The 19933-nt window shown below is 42.3% G+C and overlaps 1 protein-coding gene across 1 annotated transcript in view; it reads left to right on the top strand.

The window, feature by feature from the left end:
- The first annotated feature begins 16324 nt into the window (after positions 1–16324).
- Positions 16325–19933, top strand: part of SYNPR (synaptoporin) — a 313578-nt gene continuing 309969 nt past the window's right edge. Inside the window, exons 1-2 of the mRNA XM_029049706.2 lie at positions 16325–16595; positions 16773–16838. Coding sequence (XP_028905539.1) covers positions 16578–16595; positions 16773–16838 — 84 coding nt within the window. The 5' untranslated portion in view covers positions 16325–16577. The remainder of the gene's footprint in view (positions 16596–16772; positions 16839–19933) is intronic.

Here is a 19933-nt window from a genome sequence, read left to right as displayed (position 1 = left end):
AAAGATCAAGAATGTGGCCTAGTGGAAAGAGCATGGGCTTGGAAGTAAGTCAGAGATCCTGGGTTCTAATCCCCACTCCACCACTTTCCTGCTGCATGACTTTGGACAAATCACTTAACTTCTCTGTGCTTCCAATTCTTCATCTGTAAAATAGAATTCAATACCTATTCTCCCTCCCCACTAGACTGTGATCCCCATATAGGACAGGGATTGAGTCTGATCTGATTGTATCTACTTTAGCATTTACCACATACTAAGTTTTTAACATACCATCATTTTAGTTACAATTAATAATACAATGATAATAATACTGTGTTAGGCAGAACCTGTCCAAGAAAGGGGAAGGAAATTAGGGAGAGAGTTAAGGAGTTAAATTCAGATCTCCAAGAGGCCTTTCCCTATTAAGCTTTCTTTTCCCTGGCTCGCTGTCCCTTCTATGTTGTCTATGCACTTGAATCTGTGACCTTTGGACATATAATATTTATTCCTACCCTCAACTCCACAGCACTTAAGTACATATCTTTATAAATTATATTTATATTATGTTATAAATTACTTATATTACTGCCTGTTTTCCCCCTTCTAGACTGCAAGCTCATTATGGGCAGGGAACTTGTCTGCTAATTCTGTTGTATTGTACTCTTCCAAGTGCTCTGCTCATTAAATACCATTGATTAGTAAAGTTTCTGTGTATTGGGTCCACATGTTCAGGAAAGAGTTGAAAACATTTGAAACAATGTTGGATAACCCCAAAGAACAGTTGGTCTCACCCACCTCTGTTACCTTTAGGTGTGATTTAGACCATTATTTAAATTTTAAGATTTGCTTCACTGCTCAAGAGTGAGCATAATTTCTCATGAAGCCTTCTCAGGGATACTCATTTAAAACCAATTTGAAGATCCCATAATAGAACAAATCCCACTATATCTGTCAGCACCCTTGTCACACTTGCACTTGAAAACCTGAGAAATGGACAACCATTCAAGCTGTAATCACAAAAAGGCAGAAAGGGGATATATCCTTGAAATTGCTGGCAAGGTAGAGAAATCCTAGCCTGGTACATAAGAGAGGGAATGCACATGGATACATGGAAGAGAGGCCCAAGATATGTATCTAATGCCCCTCTTTTTTAGGCCAGATTCATTTGTAATTCCAGACCAACCTGCAACTATGTACTGTGAGCAGTTAAGATCTTAATTTCTAAGAGGAAAAATGCTCTATGTACAAAGAAATACAGTATCATCATGGACAAAAATGACCTTAGCAGCCTATTGGGGGGGGGGGCGGTGAGTAGGGGAGTAGTGTGTGTGTGTGTTGAGTGCTAGATAGTGTTGAATATTTTATCTTTGCATACCTAATAAAGGAAAAATGTAGTTAAACATTCAACAAGAGAAATCATATCAAAGTCACATCCTGCATGTTCTTAAGTGGAAGACATAAAAATGTTCATGTGCAGTTTTTCTTTCTGAAAGCAGAATATCTAATGCAAACAGAGATTTAAAAACAAATTTATGCTTGGAAGTTTTTTTCCAAACATCAAAATGCTCATAATTTCCAGGCGCAGTTTTTAGCTTTAAAATCAACCTTCTCTTGTAGAAGTGTTATCTCTCATGTTTGCCTGTATGGCCACCTAATTGGTAGACATTTTAAGTTTTTCCAGTTCCCCTCCCACCCATTTTTTTTTTTATTACTCCTAGGGTTGAATTTCCTTCAGATCTATTCTTCAAAAAAAATAATTAATCAGTAGTATTTATTGAATGCTTGCTGTGTGCAGAGCCTTGTACTAAAAGCCTGGTAGAGTATGATAGAGTTGGTAGACACAGTTGCTGCCCACCTGGAGCTTAAATCAATCTAATGGATTTACACAGTCAAAGATGGATTTCCATATCTTGTGGCTTCTGTAAATCCATCAATAGCTGTGTTGGAGTAATAGACCCCTCTCATGAAAAGATGTCTGACGTGAAAGGAAAGAATACTTTCCTTCCCTTGTGAGAGAGAGCTTTTCTCTCATGACATGTGGAAAAGTATTCAGTACGAAAATTGGAAAAGGATTATTTCGTTGTCTTGTTACACTGACACAAATATTACTGCACTAAGGGATCTGGAAACTTGACTCTGTTACTTTGGGACTAAGCTTTGTATGCCTCAGTTTCTTTATGATGTTTATTAGCTGACCCAAATATATTGGAAAGATGGATTTAACTAATTTGTGTGTATGAAAATGGGAACATTTATGACAAAGTCAAGAAGGCATTACTACTCTTCATTTTAGTTCCTACTGTGTCAACTACCAACTGATCTTCTTTGGCCAAGGAGATTAGGTAAGAAAAGTCATGCTTTTTCCACCAGATAGTTTATAGGAGTTAGTCTTCAGGATGAACTAATACCATAATATTCCTTACAAAAACATAGAAACTCAAGGAAAAAGGACTCTTTCTTTTTGGCCCTGTTATGAACCATGTAGAAAGGAACATATCCAGGTTCCTTCTTACCAAATAACAGATTTTGTTAATGTGTTCAATTTTCTACATTTCCCATTTAATAGAATGTGCTCTGTACTAAAGGAACAATGGAAATAGGTGATAATTACCATCATTTGTCCAAGCAATTTCCTGTGTCATCTGATTAGTGAATGTTTTAAGCATTAGGACTTTTACCTTTGGAAATTTTGAGAACAAAATGAGACAAGGAGTTTTACTTGAAGAACAAAAAGAAAAAAACCATAATATGATTCTGAATTTTGAGGACTCTTGAAATGAAATCCTGACTTGACAGTTTTCCTAATTTTCCTTGAAGTGGTGAGCTAAAGGATAGATTTCTCTATCGATGATATATTTGAAATGAATTCAATTTTACCAAGACAGTATCTTGAAATGTCATCAGGAGTCTAGTTATGTCTTGGAATACTTGGTGAAACCATTTTTTATATACTACATATTATTTTCTCCTTACTCTGTCTACTATCTCTGGTAAAAGTGTTAGTAATTGTACCTTTCTTCTAGGTACTGCTGCCAAGCAGGTGCAGGAATCAATGTGGTATAATTTAGTAAAAACCTATTTTTAGGCACCAAAGAGTTGCTCTCCTTTTCCAAAATACATATCTTCTGCATCCTGGAAACAAGAGCTAGTAATTTATTAAAATTTTGATGAGAGAGTGATATCAAAATAGTCAGATCACTAATATCTTGAAATTGTAGAATTAAGTGTAGAAACATTTAGCTGGAGAAGGATCTAGTAATGTGTGATCTACACTAAGATCAGTATGATTTCTACACTAAGGATTTATTGTGTTTAATCAGAGGAGATGTGAAAGCCAATCTGCCATACTGAAGTAGAAGTGCTAGCTACCATCTGGGGAATTTAATACAGGGAAAAGTTGTCAGGGAAATTTAGAATGGCACACTTTTAAATTAAAGATTGAGTCAATTCCATTCTTTCCTATCTTTGGGTTTTCTCCATCCACATATAAGTGTAAGTATTAATTATAAGTATTTAATTATCAAAGAGAGCTCAACTTGGTAGTATTTGCAATTTGAAAGAAAAAAAAGTGACTACATACCACTACAGAATCGCTCTTGATAATTTACATCAAAAGTAACAATTTTTCTGGGTTTTTATTCTTATTAGATTATCGTGCAAAGGAGTGTTTGGCATCAATATACAACCAAGAATGAGACTATTTCAATGATTCTTTTATTTCTGGTATGACATTCTTAGCAATCTGTGAAAACATAGTTTCAAACATATTCCTGTTAATTGAAATCATAAATGAGAAGTCAGTTGTGTGTATATAGGACACTGACAAATTAATGTAGTGTAAAGAAACAAAGTGGATGTGGTTTCATAGGAACAATCAGCTCCCCATTTAGAATGTAAGCTCCTTATGGGATGGGAACTTTTCATTTCTTCATTCTGTTCTTCCTAATCATTTAATATAGAGACCTACTTCAATAGGTGCTCATTACTCCTGCAACTACTACTAAATGTGGACTGGAATGACCAAATGTGAAAGAAAAAGATCTAAGGATCACAGAAGTACACAAGATAAACATTAGGTTAGTCATGTACAGCTGCTTAGCTGTTGTTCAACTCCTCCTTCCCACCCCAAAAACCATCAAAGTAGTTGTGAAAACTACATTATAGCAAGTTAGACTCCTGGGCATGATTTAATTACAATCATCCTCAACATTTTTGTATACAGGCTGACCACATGATACAGCAGAGTTATGTCTCTTGGAAGTATGGCTGTATTATTTATTAAATCATATTTACTGAGTGCTTACTGAGTGCAGACCACTGTACTAAGTGCTTGGAATGTACAGTTCGGCAACAGATGGAGATGATCCCTGCCCAACAACGAGCTCAAAGTCTAAAAGGGGGAGACAGCAAAACAAAACAAGTAGTCAGGAATCACTATCATCCAAATAGATAAATAGAATGATAGGTATATACATGTCATTAATAAAATAGAGTAATAAATGATATATACAAATATACACAAGTGCTGTGGGGAGGGGAAGTGGGTAGAGCAGAGGGAGGGAGTAGGGGGAATGGGGAGGGGAGGAGGGGCAGAGGGAAAGGGAAGTCAGTCTGGGAAGGCCTCCTGGAGGAGGTGAGTTCTCAGTAGGGCTTTGAAGAGGGGAAGAGAGCTAGTTTGGCAGATGCGAGGAGGGAGGGCATTCCAGGTCAGTGGTAGGATGTGGGCCAAGGGTCAACGGAGGGACAGGCGTGAATGAGGCACCGTGAGGAGGTCAGTGGCAGAGGAGCAGAGTGTACAGGGTGGGCTGTAGAAGGAGAGAAGGGAGGTGAGGTAAGAGAGGGCAAGGTGATAAAGAGCTTTGAAGCCAAGAGTGAGGAGTTTTATGAATGGCTTTAATATAGGGCACGCGATGCATTGGATTGTCACGGTATCAAACAATACTGGATGTACCCTCCCCCAACCCCCAGCAAACTGTGAGTATTTCTCTAGACTGTACGTTCTGTGTGGGCAGGGAATGTGTTTACCAACTCTGTTATATTGTACTCTCCCAAGTGTTTAGTATACTATGCTGCACACAGTAAGTGCTCCATAAATATGATTGTGGAGTGGCTGTAACTTGTATATGTATATTCAACTGTACAAAAAAATTACTACTCTATTTATAAATATTTTTATGCTTGTCTCCCCTGTCAGAACGTGAACTCCTTGTGGGCAAGAAACTTGTAACTTTTGTATTTCCCTAGCATTTAGTACAGTTGATTGTACCCAGTGGGTGCTACTACTATCACTATTACAGTCACTAGGAAGCATGCTAAACAACACTGATCAGGACTTTGTACTGTCCTACTACTTCTAGACTCCACAATTAGGAAAATGTGAAGAGCTCAGAGAGGATCCAGAGGAGAACAGGGATAGTGATTAAAAGATTAGAAAGTAAAGTTTGAGTGGCTGTATAACTGATAATTTCTCAATGATGAAGAACAGAAGGTTAAAATTATTCTTGAGAAGTTACCACGGAAGGCATATAATGAATGCACAAAACTGTACAATCTTTGAGAATATGCCTCACATGCGGAAGGTCTCCGGTCACACTTTGATCCTCTAAGGCCGATTTACTCACCGTACCTCGATCTCATTTATCTCGTCACTGACCCCTTGCCCCACATCCTGCCTTTTGCGTGTAACTCCCTCCCTCTTCATATCTGTCAGGTGATCACTCTCCACACCTTCAAAGCCTTATTAAAAGCACATCTCCTTCAAAAGGCCTTCCCCAACAAAACCCTCATATTCTCTTCTCGCACTCCCTTCTGTGTCACCCTTACACTTGGATTTGCACCCTTTATTAGCCCCTCTCAAAGCCCCATAACACTTATATACATATCCATTATGTATTTGTTTATATTAATGTCTGTCCCCACCTCTAGACTATAAACTCACTGTGGGCAGATAATATGTCTACCAATTCTGTTGTATTGCACTCCCCAAGTGCTTATTACAGTGCTCTACACCACAGCAAGTGCTCAATAAATACAATTGATGGATTAATACATTTTCTTTGCACTGTCATAAGACTATTTTACCTTAATGAAGTTGGCTTTGTTTTTGAAATTTTGATTCAAAATTTCTCCTTTCTGATACTTTTTCTATAATGTGTCTTAGTCTTAAAGAGTTTAATCAGGGAAAGATCTATGATGCAGACCAAGCCATAAATCATTGTTTGGGCTACATGATCGATTGTTGTGCAATCGACCTTTTAAAAAATCTGTGGCTTAGAGAATAGACCATTCACAGGTGTACTTAAAAGAACTCCAGAGGGGGCAGCCATTACAGCAGATAAAAGAGACATATAATGAAACTCAGGGCAATCCAGCAAAAAGAAGCAATGGAAGAGCAGCAGGAAACAGGTAGCAAGTAATAATTTCTCAGAGCTGGAGTCTGAATCATAGAGGAACTGATTTCTCTTGTCAGCTGGGTTCCAAGATAGCCTGGCAGAAATCACCTCCTTATGAAGTGATTTTTCTACTCAGCTTTGTTTGTGGAGTCACCATGAAGTAAGCCTCTTCCCAAACCCCACTCCTGTTCCCTCTCACTCTGTCCTCCCTGATTCTCAGTGTAGTTTTCCTCTCACCCTTCCCACTCCAAACCCAACACCCCCATCTCCCTGATCCTCTAACACTCCCTTTCCCTGCTTTCATTTTTTTAAAAATTTAAGACATTTTAAAAATCTTAGCTTGATTGCTACTGTTGCAATCTCCACTGACCCACTTCCACAGCTTGCAGCAGTTTCCTCTTCCTAGCCCAGCCAAAAATTGGGAAAATGGGGCCAAGCTGGGGGAGGGCAGCAGTGGTCACAGGGATCATGTCTACTAACTCTGTTGAATTGTACAGTGCTGTATGTACAGAGTAAGTGCTCAAGCAGTACTACTGATTGATTGACTAAAGGAGACCTGGGAGGGAATCATAACTGCTGACCCTCTTCCTGCCCTAGTGGCTGCAGGAAAGAGGCTTGAGGAGGCAAGGGGGCGGGGGGGGAGAATGAAGCAAAGGCAGTCGCTAAATCAAAAATAAAAAACAGTTTAACAAAGAAAAAGAATAGGCCAGTTAGTGTTGAGTGACCCCAGTGTGGCAGCAGTGGGGAGAAATGGTGGAACTGCAGAGGGCTGCTGGATTTGGTGGTGGGTGCAACCATGCTAAAAGAAAAAAGCCCCATGGGGATTAGAGAAACAAGGGGGAGCAAGAGAAAGATAATTATAATAATTTGGTATTTATTAAGCACTTACTATGTGCCAGGCACTGTACTAAGCGCTGGGGTAGATACAAGCAAATCGGGTTGGGCACAGTCCCTGTCCCACATGGGGCCCAGTCTCAATCCCCATTTTATAGATGAAGTAGCTGAGGCCCAGAGAAATGAAATGATTTGCCCAAGGTCACACAGCAGACAAGTGGCAAAGCCAGGTTTAGAACTCATAACCTCCTGACTCCCAGGTCATCACCCTGCTGCTATTGAGTTGAGGGTGACGAGGCAGACAGGAAGTTATGATGGGAAGTGGTGGGGACAGAGTGAAGGTACGTGAGGGTAGGTGGCAGGTGATGATCATCTTAACAGGAAGCAAATCATGAACAGGCTGCTTTGTCAAACAGTGCAGTGAAAGTTGCTGTGTTTTGAGGTAACTGTCACCTGCTCTGGCTCCTACTCCACTCCCACAGAAGGATGACTCAGATCTGGAGCATATTTCTGGCAGTGAGGCAGAGAAGGAAGGAGAACATGAGAGAAGCCTGGATGGGAAAGGAGTGTAAATTACTGGGAGTAAAAGCTTGAGATTTCAAGGGTACAGATTATATATTTTTTAAAAGTGCAAGTCCTTGCTCTAAGATAATCCCCAGCTATGCCTCAATTGAAAAAAGGAAGAAATGGATCATCCAAGAGCAGGCTAGACCTGGATTAACTGAGCTACAATATAAATTCCCAGAAAAGGCAGCATATGTTAATGGTGTCCCCTACTGGCCCATTCAAGATGACTGCCAGTTAAGACATTACTAAGAACACTAAACTAAACCTTATAAAGATGGCCATCACACAGGTGCAGACTCCCTGCTGCCTCCCTGACCCCCTTCCCTGACGCTGTCTATGTGTGGCAACTATTTATTTTTTTGATTTCTCAGTATCCCTGAAATAAAAATGTTGCTGCCCTAAGATTTCATTTAAACTTTTGTTATGCACCTCAAGATTCAGATTGGGGTCGTGGGTAGGAGGTTGTAATGTGCAAGCCTAGGGCAGTGGGCAGTAAGCAGTAAAACAGGGTGCATGGCTCACAAGGCATTAGTGAGTAGTAGACCCAGGAGGGAGATTTGCAGACAATGAAAGCCAGGCTACATGCTCAGCAAAGGAGAGCAGGAGCCAAAGGGAACCAGCAATGCTGAGGGAGCAAGATTGGACACTGCTCCATCTCAGTGACTGAGTGGCATTTCCTGGCAGCAACTGGAGTGGAATTAGTCCAAACTGCCATAGATGGTAACTGCTTTGAAGCAGTTTTTATTGAAGGCACATCTCCAAGAGGCCTTCCCTGACTAAGCCCTTCTTTCCTCTTTTCCCATTTCCTTCTGCATCACCTTGACTTGCCCTCCCCCCTCCCCAGCACTTATGTGAAGCAGCATGGCCTAGTGGCAAGAGCACATGCTTGGGAGTCAGAGGATGTGGGTTCTAATGCTGGCTCTGCCACTGGTCTGCTGTGTGACCTTGGGCAAGTCACTTAACTTCTCTGTCCTCAGTTCCCTCATCTGTAAAATGAGGATTAAAACTTTGAGCCCTATGTGGGGCAGGGACTGTGTCCAACCTGATTATCTTGTATCTACCCCAGTGCTTATAACAGTGCCTGGCACATAGTAAGCACTTAACAAATACTGTAATCATCATAGTTATGTGCATCTTTCTGTCTGTCTGTCTCCCCCTCTAGACTCTAAGCTCACTGTAGGCAGGGAATGTCTGTTATATTTCGTACTCTTCCAAGTGCTTAGTACAGTGTTCTGCACATAATAAGTGCTCAATAAATAGAATTGACTGACTGAGCTCTTGTCACTACAGCAGTGAAGCCCCAGGGACTCTGCAGTGATAACACCCAGGAACAAGACCATTGGATTCTCCCTTGAATGGACGAGACCTCTGAGAGCTTTGAATTGGCACAGGTGAAGATCCACTCCTCACCACTCGGGGATTGGGCCAAAATGGCAGTAACCAGGGTCTCACATACATCCCTTCCTTAACATCCATCCTAGTGTCCCTGAAGTAAACATCCCTGCAGGGTTTTTTTTTTGTCTTTAAAAATTGACTTGGCAGTCAGCTGCTACTTTCCCCACATCAGCAACACATCTATCTCCACCCTCCCTAGGGGGTTCTGTCTGCCTCAGCATCCCCAACCCCAGCAGTGACTTCAAATTCCTGTGGTACGTTTGCATGTGTGGCTGCTATTTTTTAAATGGTACACCATGTCACATGAGGGCTGAGACACTCACCTCAGAGGGTACAAAATCTCCAGAAAAACCTGTTGTCTGAATTTAAAGAAGACTCAGAAAATCCCTGACCCCAAAATACTTCTTGCAGCTAAGGAATGATCTCATTTAACCTGCTGATAAAGTGAAATTAGCACTATTCTCTTTGAGGGCTAGAGTATAGCCTCCTCCAAGGTGCAAAATTCTTACCTGTTCACAGTTACACCCTAATGTGAATTCTACTAATAATTACCATGTGGTAATGGTCTAACTTTATTATGCACTTAAGTCATCTCTACATGTAACTCAAGAATTAGTCTGTACCTTTTGTCCAGTTAAAAAGAAAATCACTCAATGGTATATGAGCACTTACTATGTGCAGAGAACTGTACTGCTTGGGAGAATACAATACAGCAGAATTAGACACATTCCTTGCCCATAATGAGTTTATAGTCTCAAGGGGAAAACAGACAATATGAATAAATGAGCAGTTTATAATATTTAGTATATAATTTAAAGATAAGGACATATGTGCTGTGGGGTTAATATCAAATGTCCAAAGATTCAAGTGCATAGATGGATCAGAAGGGAGAGCAAGCCAAGGAAAACAGGGCTTAATCTGGGAAGTCCTCTTGAAGAAAATGTGACCTTAATAATGATTTGAAGGTGGAGAGAGTAGGGGTCTGGCATATATGGAGAGGGAAGGAGTTCCAAGCTAGGGGGAGAATGTGGGAAGGGGGTCAGCAGCAAGATAGATGAGAATGGGGCATAATGAATAAGCTGGCATTAAGAGAAATGGGGTGTTGAGGCTAGGCTGTAATAGATCAGTGAGGTGAGATGGGGCAAGATGACTGAATGCTTCAAAGCCAAAGGTAAGAAAAACTGGTACCTCAAGTTCAAAACGTGGGCTTAGAATTTTTTCTGCTACTCTATATGGCTTTCTGAATCACTCAGCTGATATCATTCATCTTGTAGGAAGCCCAGTGAAGCATAACTGAAGATCAAAGTGTCATGTGACCTGGAGATATTTAACATGTAGTTAGTTCACCTGATCAGTATTCTGAAGTTAAAATTGGCAAAGAAGAGCTGCTGTGTGGAACAAAAGACTATATCCACTCTCTCCACCTTCTAAGCACTTATGTACATATAGTTAAATTATATTTTAAATCATTTATATTAATGTGTGTCTCCCCCTCAAGATTGTAAGTTCATTATGGGCAGGGAGCATGTCCACTAATTATGTTGTATTCTACTCTCCAAGGGCTTAATACAGTGTTCTGCACATAAGTGCTCAATAAATACCACTGATTGAGTACCCCCGAGAAAGCAGCTGTTTGAGACAACATATCAGTACATCTTGTGTGCAGTTGAAGTTTCTGCAATTGGAGTTGGAGAGGATGAAAAGGAGAATTTGGGGGGGGAACTCACAACCATGAGTTTTCACTGTTTCATCTTGGCTACAGGCAAATAAAAGATGGTTTGGAGGGTAAGGGGAGGGGCTCATTGTGGCCAGGGAATGTGTCTGTTGTAGTGTACTCTCCCAAGTGCTTAGTATAGTGCTTTGCACATAGTAAGTGCTCAATAAAAATGAATGAATGAGAAGAGTTTAGGCTTTGCTTTTATCTCAGTTTTCTTGCTTAAAATATGACATACATTCATTTAATATCTGGTACTTCCAGCCTCTAGAATGCTTTTTTAAAACTGTTAGTCTGCTGGCTTTGTTTATCCCACCTTTACACAGTGTGGCTAACTCATATTGTAATATAGAGGCTGAGGCAGGTTGAAGGTGGGGAATGAGGAAGAGATGAGTGAAAGCAACCAACCTTGAAGGGGGAGAGTTGGGACTGGATTCATTTTGGATTCTGAGTCAAGAATGAAGGAGAGGCCCCAGTGGTACAAGAGGTAAAAAGTTTATTGGATACAAATACTAATCTAAATAGGTAAATGATCATGTGAGCACTTCAACTGAGTTCTTTATAGCTAGCATTTAGATAATCAAGCACAAGTATCTGATCCTTTGAACACCTTGGGGCAGGCTGGTTGCAGTAGTTAAATACAGTTTTGATGGTTACCAGCCTTCTGAGTTCCCCATCCTATCTTGGGCAGGTCCCTGTGAGGGTGTCCCATATCACAGTGGGTAGGTGCACCAGGCCCAATCCAGCTAGTGTCCTCCATGCAGCGGCTATAAAGGACCCCCGGTCAGTCTGGGTTCTTATATCCCTTCACCAGATGCAGAAATTGTCCACGTGCAGAGTTGACCTGAAGCACTTGCCCTTTGGCATGTATGCTGTGCCACCTCACCAGTTGAGCAATCCAATGGTCCACCTTTCTGGCACGAGCTCCTGAATTATTTTGTTTGGGACCCTTATGGGTATGGGGCAGATGGTCAGTGAGAACCTTAGGTGTAGTTCTACTCAAAATTCACATTGGCCTCCTATGGAGGAATGGTCATTATTTCCCTTAACTATCCTTCCTTGGATGAGGGAGTTCTGGAAAATATTTCCTGAGAATGTACTCATCACTTTGAGATGCACTTTTCCACAACCCTGTTATTTCTTTAAGATTTCAAATAACTGCTATTCCAAATTTTTATTTAGAAATGGAGTTTGAGTGCCCACGAGATGAATTGCATTGAACTAAGAATTTAATAATAATAATAATAATGTTGGTGTTTGTTAAGTGCTTACTATGTGCAGAGCACTGTTCTAAGTGCTGGAGTAGATACAGGGTAATCAGATTGTCCCACATGAGTCTCACAGTCTTAATCCCCATTTTACAGATGAGGTAATTAAGGGACAGAGAAGTTAAGTGACTTGCCCACAGTCACACAGCTGACAAGTGGCAGAGCTGGAATTTGAACCCATGATCTCTGACTCCCAAGCTCGGGCTCTTTCCACTGAGCCACGCTGCTTCCCAAGGGGGAAAATACAGCTCAATGAAATGACCTATTCCCTGTTTAACCAGATACTTATGATTTAATGGGTGAGACCTATATAAAAACATTTACAGCTGAAGTAATAAAAACAAATACTCAAATGCACATTTGATATTTAATGGTATTTGTTAAGTCCTTACTATGTAACTGCTTTACTGGGGTAGATACAAGCTAATCAGGTTGGATACAGACCATGTCCCACATGGGGCTCCCAGTTTTAATCATTAGTAAGGGCTAAGCACTTAGTACAGTGCTCTGCACATGGTAAATGCTTAGTAAATACGATTGAATGGATGAATGAATCCCCATTTTACAGAGAAGGTAACCGAGGCACAGAGAAGTGAAGTGACTTTCATTCACTCATTCAGTTATATTTATTGAGTGCTTACTGTGTGCAAAGCACTGTAGTAAATGCTTGGAAAGTCTGGGATGGGGGGAGGGGAGGGCGGGCAGGGAGACATATCAAACAAGTAAACAGGCATATAAATAAATAAATATAATTATAGATATATACATATATACATAAGTGCTGTGGGTGGGCATAGGGAGCGAGTTGAGGTGATGCAGAAGTTGGGGGGCTGAAGAAAAGGGGGCTTAGTCTGGGAAGCCCTCTTGGAGGAGTGCGCCTTCAGTAGGGCTTTGAAGGGGGGAAGAGTGATTGGCAGATTTGAGGTGGGAGAGTGTTCCAGGCCAGAGGTAGGACATGGGCCAGGGGTCAGCAGAGAGACAGGTGAGATTGAGGCACAATGAGAAGGTTAGCACCAGAGGAGTGTAGTGTGAGGGCTGGGATGTAGGAGAGAAGGGAGGTGAGGTAAGAAGGGGCAAGGTGATGGAGAGAGAGCTTTGAAACCAATAGTGTGGAGTTTTTGTTTGATAGGGAAGTTGATAGGCAACCACTGGAGATTTTTGAGGAGGGGGTGACATGCCCTGAACATTTCTGTCGAAAGATAATCCAGGCAGCAGAGTGAAGTATGGACTGAAGTGGAGAGGGGCAGGAGGTTGGGAGGTCAGAAAGGAGGCTGATGCAATAATCCAGTCAGGATAGGATGAGTGTATTAACACTGAAGCGATTTGGATGGAGAGGAAAGGGTCAAGGTCACACAAGCAGCATGGTTTTGTGGATAGAGCACGGGCATGGAAGTTAGAAGGTCAAGGGTTCTAATCCCAGCTCTGCCACTTGTCTGCTGTGTGACCTTGGGCAAGTCACTTTAGTTCTCTGTGCCTCAATTCCTTCATCTATAAAATGAGGATGGAGACTGTGAGCCCCACATGGGACAGGGATTGTGTCCAACCTAATTTGCTTGTATCTACCCCAGTGTTTAATACAGTGCCTGGCACATATTAAGCACTTAACAAAACCCATAATTATTATTATTATTACTAAGTGGTAGAATTAGATTAGAACCCAGGTCCTGAATCCCAGGCCCTTGCTCTTTTCCACTAGGCCATGCTGCTTCTCTATATATAGAGCCATATACATCTACAAATGCCATATATATATATATATATATATATATTTGTAGCATATATCTATGAACATATAACTACAAGTGCTGAAAATGGCTGGTGGGTTGTTCATCTTGAAGTGATAGGGACTAAATGGGGAAGATTTGTTGCAGAAGGAAGGATTTTGAATGTAGGAAGAGCTATGGCCTGATGGATTTGGGGAAGAAGGAGCATTCCAATCCATCAGAACAGTGTGAGAGATGGGTTGGAAGAAGGATAGTGGAGAGCAGGGTACAGTTAGGTTAGCATGGGAGGAATAAGGAGACCAAGCTGTGAAGTGGAGGATGAAGAACAGCAGTGTAAGATGGGGAGACTTGAAGACAATTGTAAGGAGACTTTCCTTGATTTGGAGGGAAATGGGAAGCCTTTGGAGGAGTGGAGAGATGAGTGCTGAATATCTCTTTGAAAACATGATCCATGCAGTAACATAGGGAAGCAGCATGCTGTAGTGGATATAGCACAGACCTGGGAGTCAGAAGGTCATGGGTTCTAAACCCAGCTCCACCACTTGTCTGCTGTGTGACCTTGGACAAGTCACTTCACTTCTCTGTGCCTCAGTTACCTCATCTGTAAAATGGGGATTGAGACTGTGAGCTCCATGTGGGACAGGGACTGTGTCCTCCCCTAATTGCTTGTACTCACCCCATTGCACTGCCTGGCACATAGTATGTGCTTAATAAATACCATAATTATTATAATTATTATTATAGATTGGAGCTGGAAGAAATCAGAGATGGGGAGACCAGTGAGAAAGGTGATAGAATAATCTAGCTTTTCTATGAACAGATCTTGGACCAGGGTGGTAGCTGTTTGGATGGAGATTAAGGGACAGATCTGGAAGATGTTGTGAACCTCCAGACCACAGCCCTCTCTACTATTTTCAAAGTGTATTTTCAAAGGAGGTGTTCCTCACCCAAATTCTAACACCCCCAGTCATATCTTACCAACAGTCACTCTTAGCACCTAGAAATACTGTCTATCAATTTGCTCACTCTATTTGATTAATTTTCCCATACTCCTGCTACAAACTGTCTCCTCTTTCCTTCTCCATCTGTTTATACACCAGTTATGTCTGTCTGTCTTCTGACATTTAATTGTAAAAACCTTGAGAGCAGGGACCAGGTCTCTTACACTTATAAGTACCTCTAGCTTTGCTATGAAAAGAGCTTGGAACTCTAAGTGCCTATAAGTACTATAAGTACCTCTCCTAGGTACTTATAGTGCACCACACATGGTACGCATTCAAATGTTATTGAATGAATGGAAAACTACAGTGGCACGATTGAGGAAGTTGGAAGTATATGAAAGAAGACAGAATGAGATGTTCTCAATAGCGGTGTGCCATTGAGAGTGTCAAAAAAGAAGGTTAAATGTAGCAAAGGGTATCTTGAAAACCCTCTGGTCTTTGTAGTGGTACAGTTGTATCTAGTCTGTGAATATAGTGCCCCTAAGACAGCAGAATCATACACAGTAATGAGCTACTTCAGTTTTTACTTCTTATGAGTAGCATTAGAGTAGAAATTCATAGTGGGAAAGGAATTGGGAACTGAACCATCTAACTGCAGATGGTCTGGGTGGTTCTTTGGATACTTTCTCCCTCTCTGAATTTCCAGCTTTCCTTGAATTTCCATTTGTGGCAGCCAGATCAGTGCACACCCATCATTGCTCAAATTTGGCTTCTTGCCTCCCAGTCCTCATGCTATATCCCTCTACTTCTAAAAACGGCCTCAGTGGGAAACAGATGGGCTGCCTATTTGTGTTGCTGGGAGACCATTTTGTTGTGGCACCTACTCCTACAGGAGAGAAGAGAGAGACTTATAGGTGGCCCGGAGGGAAAAAGGGGCTACACCTAAGAAGGAAGGAAGCCTTTGGGAGAGTGCAGCCCAAAGAAGTGAACTATTCCCTGCCATTTCACAATTGGTTTCCACCTTAGAAACGTTGCTTAGGACGCATCCTTTTTTCCTCAGATTGGTTGAGGGGTTTGTGGAGGTTAGCTCCAGGGCTGACTTCATCCCGAATCAGTTCGGATGTTTTCTGGATTTGGGAACAAGGAGAGGGAGGTGAGCAAATAGACTTATCTCGGTCGTTTTGTGAGTGTACGGCCGCGCGGGAGGAGTTGGGGGTAAGTGTGGTGAAAGAGAGGTGCTGCTCTTTCTAAGTAGAAAGTAGTCTTGCTCAGCTCAGTGTGCTGCCTTAAACCTGGACCCAAGTTTCCCGTGGTCCTGCCCTCCGCTTCTCCCCGCGCGCGGCAGAGTTTGTGCCAATCCTGGAGCGTCGTCATCTCCGCCTCCCCTTTCGGCAGCTCGGCTAGCCAATACCAGGCGTTCGGTGGCCGACTCGGGCTTTTGGTCGCCCCACCCCAAGTTCTGTCCCGCACTTGCCTCCCTCCCCTCGCTCACTTCTCCGACGAGCTTGACTCCCTCTCGCGCAGAGGGGGAGTGCGTGTGTCTGTGCTCGCAAGAAGCGCAGCGCATCCTAACTCAGGGGGCGCTCGGTGCCTCCTTCTGCGGAGCTGTCCCGAGAGCTTCCCCTCTTTGCCGGCAATCTGGAAGCTCCTCCGTGTTAGTGGACTCGAGTCAGGGAGGAGAAAACTCGGACTCAACTTTGTGCGGCTGCAGGTGCTGGGGACAGGGTGGGAGGAGGGGGGCGGTGAACAGGAGAGGCTCGACAATGGACCCAGTGAACCAGGTAGGGACAAGCCGTCCGCACCCCCTGTCCCAACAGAGCAAGACTTTTCTGGTACGGGAGTGGGGACGGGTGCTATTGGAAGAGCTTCTGCTCCCCTTAACTTGTTGTTTTTTTTCTCGCTCTCTCTCTCTCTGTCTCCATCGCTTTCTCCTTTCTCCGCTCTCCCTTGCCCCAAAGCTGGCTTCTTCAGGCACTTTCCGAGCACTCAAGGAGCCTTTAGCCTTTCTGCGGGTGCTGGAATGGGTGAGTCTCTCGGAAAGGGGCGAACGGGGTTGGGACTGGGGGTGACGGGTTATGAAAAGGGAGTGCGAAGCTTTTCCTTTGAGAAGGGCTCCTTGGGCTCTGCCCTTCAAGCTGCGCTGTGGGTCACAGCCGGGCTCTAGGGTTTTGGGAGGGAGGGAGCAGGCTTTTTCCGAGGCGTTTTCTGGGTCAGCGGAGACTGTCGGAAAGGAGAGAGAAAACGTGTAGGAGTGAAGGGGTGGCATAGGGGATGCTCCTGGGAAGCCTCACGGGGCACGAAGTGTGTGGCAAGGGGGTGCGAAGATCATTTCGTTCATTTGATGCACCTGGAGTGATGCTGTCCTATAGCACTCCCTTCTCCCTCGGAGACTGCCGTCTGCCCAGTTTGCTGAACGGGATCGAAGCTGGGAATTAGGGAAGGAGAGGCGATCCCTTAAAGCGGGGTGCGAAAACGAAGAAAGGGGACTGGCGATAGGAAGTTCGCGGAGCTCTTGTCTCTGTCCGTCCATTCTCCCTTCAGCACTGGAAAGCTCTTCAGGCTATTCAGGTTGACGGACCGAGTGAAACGAAGATCTAGGAAGAGCTAAGTGGACCTAGAAAATCAAAAAAGATTTTCCAGACTTTTTTTTTAAAAAAAACAAAAACTTCTCTTTTCTCTCACCGTTTCTTGAGTTTCCCGTCCCTCCCCTCCGTACGTCTGGTGTTCGGTTCAGCTTGTCTTTCCTCTAAGGTTGTGAACTATATTGGGCTCTGGTGAGCTATTCGATCTTTTTAAGTCCTTCATTCAGAACGTCTTGATGGTCTTGCGCAAACTCGTCTTTGCACTGAACACAAAAGAAGATAATTGGTTATCTGAACAATGTCACTGTGTGTTCCGCTGATGGTTATTCATAGTGAAATCTGCAGGTCAGATAGGTTCTCCTGCCTTCAGACCTCCTGGCAGTGGATGCTATCTGAACAGAAAGTTCAGAGCATGCCATCTAGCATTAAGCACATTCTCCTAACACTGAATAGCTGGGTAATTATGTAAGCATTTTGTGGGGAGAGGGGAGGGGAGAGCAGGGAAGGTTCAAATTTTAATTCTAGCATGCAGTTTTGAGATGTGATTCTTATTCATATGATGGCAGTGTTCTTCCTCATCCTATTTATACAAATTAAGAGTCTGGAACCATTTATTTTTGTGGTAACCAGGGCAAATTTCAAAGGGCTGATTCTATTGTTTTTTCAGGACCCGATTTACTGAGTAAGTTTCAGTGCATCCCTAGCAACCACTTTTAGTAAGATGAAATATCCATTGTCCAGAAAACTTCTGGTTCTTCTCAACCTTTGGCCCCAGTGGGTTATTCAAAATAGATACTAAATTTTCCTTCCCAAATCAGTCGTAAGTTACAATTCAGTTTTGATGCCCTTTCTAGGAACACATGTTCTTAAATCTCTGGTTGCAAATATGTGGGGGTTTCTCTCTCCCATTAGAGTGTAAGGTCCTTGTGGGAAGGGAGCTGGTAATTTTTGTGAGGTTTTTTGTTTTGTTTTACTTTCCAAGCATCTAGTTCAGTGCAATGAGCCAAGCGGGTGCTCAATAAATGCTGCCACTGTAACTTAAATCCACAATTTCTTCCCCAGACTATTTTTGCTTGGCATAATAAGGACTGAAAGTAGTGGTAATTTTATTTTTAAGATTCTACTTTTAATTCCTCTATGACAATGTGTCTAATCAAGAGCCCGTTGAAGTACAATATTGAACGAGTGTCCAGTGAAGGTGATCCATTTAGAAGGCTGATTTTGAATAGTTTGTGCTGACAAAATGCAATTTTTCCTTAACATTGTCTAAATCATGTATATAATTGCCTTAACTCTCCACTTCACTGCCTATGTAGATACAGCCTCTAGTAGTATTGAACTATTCACTTTATCACATTTAATGAATCTATGTTTTCATCCTATTAAAAATGAACTAGTGGGGCTTGTGGCACTGGTCTTTTTCAATCATTCATTCATTCGATCATATTTACTGAGTGCTTACTCTGTGCAGAGCACTGTACTAAGTGCTTGGAAAGTACAGTTCAGCAATAGAGATAATCCCTGCCCACACTGGGCATACAGTCTGGCGGGGGGGAGGGGGGGGTTGGAGGGGAGGCTTTTGAAAACCCTGGATGATTGAACCATAGACCATCTAGCAGAAAGGAGCTCAGATAGGGAAGAGAGAAGATGAAGAGAATAAGCTATCATTTCACTTTGAGCAGTGGGGAATTTAGTTCTATTTTGTGGCCTTTAAAGGGATGTGGAATGATGGAGTTTGCAATTTGTACTAGATCCCCATTCAGTAGCTAAATAGGATATTTTAATTTCCAAAGCTGTGAAATTAACACATTGCTATAAACATCAGATGCCTTTGAAAACTAAATGTTAGATAGTACTGTGGCCTCTCAGCATTTATTCTACTCCTAGAAACTCTTAGGATAAGATGCCATGCTAGTGAAATGGTTTTAAACTTCTTATTGCTCTAATTGGTAATTTGAAAATTTTTTCTCTATCCATCTCCAACCTCACAGCTGTTCTGTCTATTTTTGGGGATGGTGCTATACCTACAGCAAAGGAGCTTTAACACACTGATAATTAGGAGCTTTGGGCTCTCTTCTGGGATTTCTAATTCCCTGAATCACTTTAGATCAGTTAGCCTTGGGTTATTGTATGGGTCAGTTTTCAACAATTTCTAGATGTTTTTCCATAAAGTTGCATAGGATGAGGAACCCAAGTTGACAGGTTTGGCTTAGTAATGCAACTTCTATTGTCATACACATGCCCTTTTTCATTCACCCTTGTCTTGCTACTGAGTAAGTTCAGTATGGTGATTTTACTTAGTGCATCTTGGAGGAATTAATATTTGGAAAGTGTGACCTAAGCCATGGGGGCCTCCTGGTTGTTGTTGTTTTTTCAATAATTTCTAGAATCAATGGGTGAAATTTATTAAGCCCTTGCTCAGCACAGAGATCTCTACTATGGGCTTGGAAGAGTCTCGTCTTAAGCTGTCGAGTCGATTCCAACCCCTAGTGACACCATGGACACATCTCTCCCAGACGCCCTGCTCTCTATCTACA

This window comes from Ornithorhynchus anatinus, chromosome X1, assembly GCF_004115215.2.
Source record: "Ornithorhynchus anatinus isolate Pmale09 chromosome X1, mOrnAna1.pri.v4, whole genome shotgun sequence".
Taxonomy (NCBI): Eukaryota; Metazoa; Chordata; class Mammalia; order Monotremata; family Ornithorhynchidae; genus Ornithorhynchus; species Ornithorhynchus anatinus.
The sequence above is the reverse complement of the archived record's forward strand: the minus strand, read 5'-3'. Positions and strand labels throughout refer to the sequence as shown.